The sequence below is a fragment of the Octopus bimaculoides genome, chromosome 6 (genome assembly GCF_001194135.2).
Source record: "Octopus bimaculoides isolate UCB-OBI-ISO-001 chromosome 6, ASM119413v2, whole genome shotgun sequence".
NCBI lineage: Eukaryota > Metazoa > Mollusca > Cephalopoda > Octopoda > Octopodidae > Octopus > Octopus bimaculoides.
In genome coordinates, this window is record NC_068986.1 from 1057822 (window position 1) to 1062736 (window position 4915).

The 4915-nt window shown below is 36.2% G+C and overlaps 1 protein-coding gene across 7 annotated transcripts in view; it reads left to right on the forward strand.

Moving 5' to 3' along the window:
• LOC106873605 (uncharacterized) overlaps positions 1 to 4915 on the forward strand; it is a 50842-nt gene that overhangs the window by 17337 nt on the left and 28590 nt on the right. For all 7 annotated transcript variants that reach the window (XM_014921044.2, XM_052968527.1, XM_014921047.2 and 4 more), the window contains 2 exons: positions 1125 to 1206; positions 2182 to 2254. In XM_014921044.2, the coding sequence (XP_014776530.1) occupies positions 1125 to 1206; positions 2182 to 2254 (155 nt within the window). The remainder of the gene's footprint in view (positions 1 to 1124; positions 1207 to 2181; positions 2255 to 4915) is intronic.

The window sequence follows — 4915 nt, forward strand, 5'->3', positions numbered from 1 at the left end:
TGTGTGTGTGTGTGTGTGTGTGTGTGTGTGTGTGTGTGTGTGTGGATGATATTGGTGTTGGTGATGGTAGTGGTAGTGCAGTTTTTATTTTATCATCTGACTCATCCAGTTCAACAACCACAAAAACTATGTAAAAATCTTCTTTGGACAGACACGAATTGCCAGATAGGTTAACCCTCGATGTGGCGTTAGGAGCTTGGAACTGATATTGAATCATTTAGAGTCATTTCCATTGGACAGAAAAGCCACTCTGTTAATTACTTCAATTATAATTCATCTAAATGAAATTGCATGTGTAACATACAGTGATAAAGTGAATATTCCAATTCAGTTGACATTTCTGACACCATGTTATAACCGTACATTGTACTTCACAAATGTTAATCAAGCGATACACACACATGTTCTGTTCTGAAGATGGCCATGGCAAACACATTTTATTGATGCTCTTCACTTATTGTGAATGTGTGTATCTATTATGGTGAGCTGGCAGAAGCATTAGAGTGTTGAAATGAATGCTTTGCAGTATTTCTTCTGGCTCATTCTGTGTTCAAATCTCACTGAGTTCAATATTGCCTTTCATCCTTCTGAGGTTGATAAAACGGAGCACTGGTCAAGTACTAGTATCAATGGTATTGATCAACTTTCTCCCCTCAAAAGTTGCTGGCTTTCTAAATTAGAAATCATTATAATAACAGATTTTCTGGCATACAAGTTAGACCAAAATTGGTTGATCATTGTACACAAAGATGACTTAGGAAGACCCCAGAATTTAATGTGAAATGCAGCAGAATTTTGGAAGAGAGTGATGAGGTTTGAATGTTTCCAATACATGTTTGCACTCTATACTATGTAGATATTTGTATGCTGGAAAATACTGTCTATATCAAAGGGAATACAACTAGTGTTGCAAGCATTTCTTCATTGTTGTAACCCATTCTGCATTGACAAAAGATTTCTAGTGTGTCTATCCATTTCATCAAGTTAATGTTTTATGTCCACAGAAGGAATGTTGCAGAACATTAAAACTGGTATTTATTTATTATTGACCTTTGTAAGAGATCCTTATTATTTTCCAAAGATTATTGTATAGCATGTTATATGCTAGAACATCTATATTACAGTACAGCGCAGGCTACTCGAATCCAAAAGATTGAAGAAAAATATGAAGAAAGCTTAAATGCAAAGAAATCATCGCTAATTAATGTAAGTATGTTTTATCATATTTGATCAATCTCAGTAATTGCCACTAAGATAGACTGTTATCTGGTGAAGATTGACAGCAGTAAATAACCATTGACCAAGAATTAATTGTTCACACTCGTTAATGTGATCCAGCAGAAAATATGCCCTGTTGACACTATCTTAGCTGCAGAGAGGAAGATATAAAATGACTTCAAATTGATTTGTTGGCAACGACTGTACTTGCAGGTATTCCTCTTGATACAAAGGTTATCATTCTACCATCTCGTGGATAGAAATGAATAACACTTAGCTTACAAACTGGCATTGGTTGTAATTGTTGAAGTATGATTGTCTAGTTTTAACAAAGAATCATTTTAACCCATAACGTTTTTAAATGATTATGAAGTAGAAAAAAAAACAAAAACTTCTAATCAAATTATTAGTGACCACTAGAAATGTAAGTATTCTGCTTTTCTCATTGAATTAATTCATGAATCTGTTTTTATGCATGCAATGCCCACTCATCTCAGTTTCTGTGGCAATAACTGGCAGAAAACAGTTGTGCCTTTGTAACTTTTGATAAAGAATCGTTACTACAAATAATTTTAAAAAATTAAATGATTTTTTTTTAGTGTGAAATATTTATCTTTAGCATAATACTTTCTATGAGAGGTGCTGGAAAGTTCCTGACTTTTAGGATATTGTGAAAAGCCTGGTTGGAGGCCCAAACTTCTGAGTTCTTTTACAGGGCTTAGAAAAACTGAATGACCCTTGCAATGAGTGTGTGAATTTGAGAAGGGGAATAGGCTGAATAAAATCATAATTCACTGATCTTCTGGTATTTTCTTTTACCCAAAGCCAGAAACTTTTCAGCATTCCCTCATAGAGATATAAACATATGAAATTATCAGCCGAGGGCATTATTGATGTAAAAGTTCTAATACTAGGCAAATATGTGTATTTTATGTCTCACAATATTGTTAAATGTTTCTCAAGGTAAAACTGAGAATAAACCAGGAGCGGTACAGAGCCAGCGAACAAAAGAAGAGTATACATCAACAGAGAAGAAGTATGTCATCAAAATGAGTTAATGCTAAACAAGACTTTATTAATGATATATAATCTCATGGTGAATTCATCTCTATAGCTTAATTGGGAAAAGTCAGAGAGCTGCCTGTATGAGTCAAAACAAGTATCATCTCTAATCCAGTACGATATGTTACCGATTATACTACTACATTCGGACTTTCAGCCATCCAAATTAGGCATCGCTGTCTGGTTGAGATGTTTGCTTCCCAACCACATGGTTTGGGGTTCAGTTTCATTGCATAACGTCTTGGACAAGTGCCTTCTGCTATATTCCTGGGCTGACCAAAGCCTGGTGAGTGAATTTGGAAGACAGAGACTGTAGAAATCCTGGTGTATATGTGTATGTGTGTGTGTATATATATATACACACATACACGCACACACACACACACACACACACCAGGCTTTTTACAGTCTCTGTCTTCCAAATTCACTCACCAGGCTTTGGTCAGCCCAGGAATATAGCAGAAGGCACTTGTCCAAGATGTTATGCAATGAAACTGAACCGCAAACCAGACTCCAGTCTGATTTGGCAGGGTTTCTACAACTGGATGCCTTTCTTAACACCAAACACTTTGTAATGTGTGCTAGGTGCTTTCATGTGGAACCCAACAGCCATATTTACGTGGCATCGCATGGGTGCTTGTAAGTGTGTGTGTGTGTGTGTGTGTTTGTATCTACTTGTCTTAACATTGCATGATTGTTGTAAATGAATGTCATTTATTTCCAATATTCTCTGGAAACATGTCTGATTATGAGGAAATGTTACCTTGCTTGGAAACAGGTAAGAATTGGAGACATGAAAGGTATCTGGTTGTAGAAAATCTGCCTTAGTGAACTCTTTCCACCCATACAAGCATGGTAATGTGGATGTTAAAATGATGGTGATGGCTACAGTGATGACACTGACAATGAATATGATGATGATGATGATGATAGTTAAACAGTTGTTTTGACATAACTGGTATCATGTTTGTCTGGACTACGGAAGATACAAAGTTCAAATCCTACATGCAGCTTTCCACTTTTTTTTTCATCTCAGAAGAGTTTAACTCACTTTTTTATGAGTTAGATTTTATGCTTGAATTTGCTTTGAAATACATTGTTAATATCAACTTATTTACACATTTCTTGATACTTCTATATTTATGCTCTAAATGAGTAAATGTTGCTTTATCGTTAACCATATAACTATGTGTCTTCTGTAATGAATCCATAAAAAATTATTACTCTCAACATAAACGTAGTCAATCTATTTATCAAAATCTAAAAAATATAAATTTGAATTAAAACATCTAATCATCACCATCATCGTCATCGTCATCATCGTCATCTTCATTGTTATTATCATTATTTAATGTGTGTTTTCCATGCTGGCATGGGTTGGACAGTTTGACTGGGGTTGGTTAGGCAGAAGACTGCACCACACTTCACTGTCTGTTTTGGAATGGTTTTTATGGCTGGATGCTCTTCCTAACACCAAACACACACTCGCTCTCTCTCTCTCTCTCACACACACACACACACGCATATGTATATCATCATCATCATCATTGTCAATTAATGTCTGTCTTCCATGTTGGCATGGGTTGAATGCTTTGACAAGATCTGGGGAGCTGAGGCACTGCACCAAGCCTCACTGTCTGCTTTGGAATGGTTTTTACTGAATACCCTTGCAGAGGGGACGTTTTATGTAGCATCAGCAGCAGCAAGGCCCCCACATAACTTGCAAGATGAAGATCCCTTAACTGAGAGGGGTAGGGGTGTTAAAGGAGGTGGTTTTGTGTCAGGTGATGAGCAGTTAAACTGTGACAGCTGGACAGAAACAGGTGTCTTGTTATAGAGGAGATGCATATTTGGAAGGGAGAGAGAGAGAGAGAGAGAGAGAGCAAGAGAGATGGTGGCTCTGTGCCAGGGCATACTCTCAAGATACAAGGATGTTAATATAAATGAAGTGAGAGAGGCTTGCTCAGGGTGTATGAGTAGGGAGTTGATGAAGGTGGGAAAAGGGTGGAGAGAATACAGTGAGTGATGAAACATGAGTATATAATGGAGTAATTGTTCGACTAGAGGTGGTGCTTCAGCATGGCCGCAGTCAAATGACAGAAACAAGTAAAAGAATAAAAGAATATATTTATATCTATTGTGGGAGAAACTGCTTTTGAAGACTCATACTGTTGTTCAGTGCTCAAAATGAGGAGTCGATAGGCAGCTGACAACTGATGAAGGGTCGTTCTTTATGTTATTTGTCCTGCTTTCTATTTGTTTCTCTCGTTTGCATATTCAACTCATTTGTTTCCATATTTCATGTTATTTACTGTTTGTGACATCCTGTACTCATATATATAAATATATATATATATATTTAAATTCAATAATAGGACGAATTCTTTTACAAGAATTTATCAAGTAGCTAACGTGAAAAAACCTCATAAGGGAAAAAATCCATCATTTATTCCCGAAATATATATTTATATATATATAAGGGCATTACTATACAATAATGCCTCACGCTATGAAGGACTCTAAGGTCAGACTACCATAAAAAACACATTTTTACCGTGCTTTTAATGGTAGTCTGACCTTAGAGTCCCTCATAGCGTGAGGCGTTATTGTATAGTAATGCCCTTATATAAATATA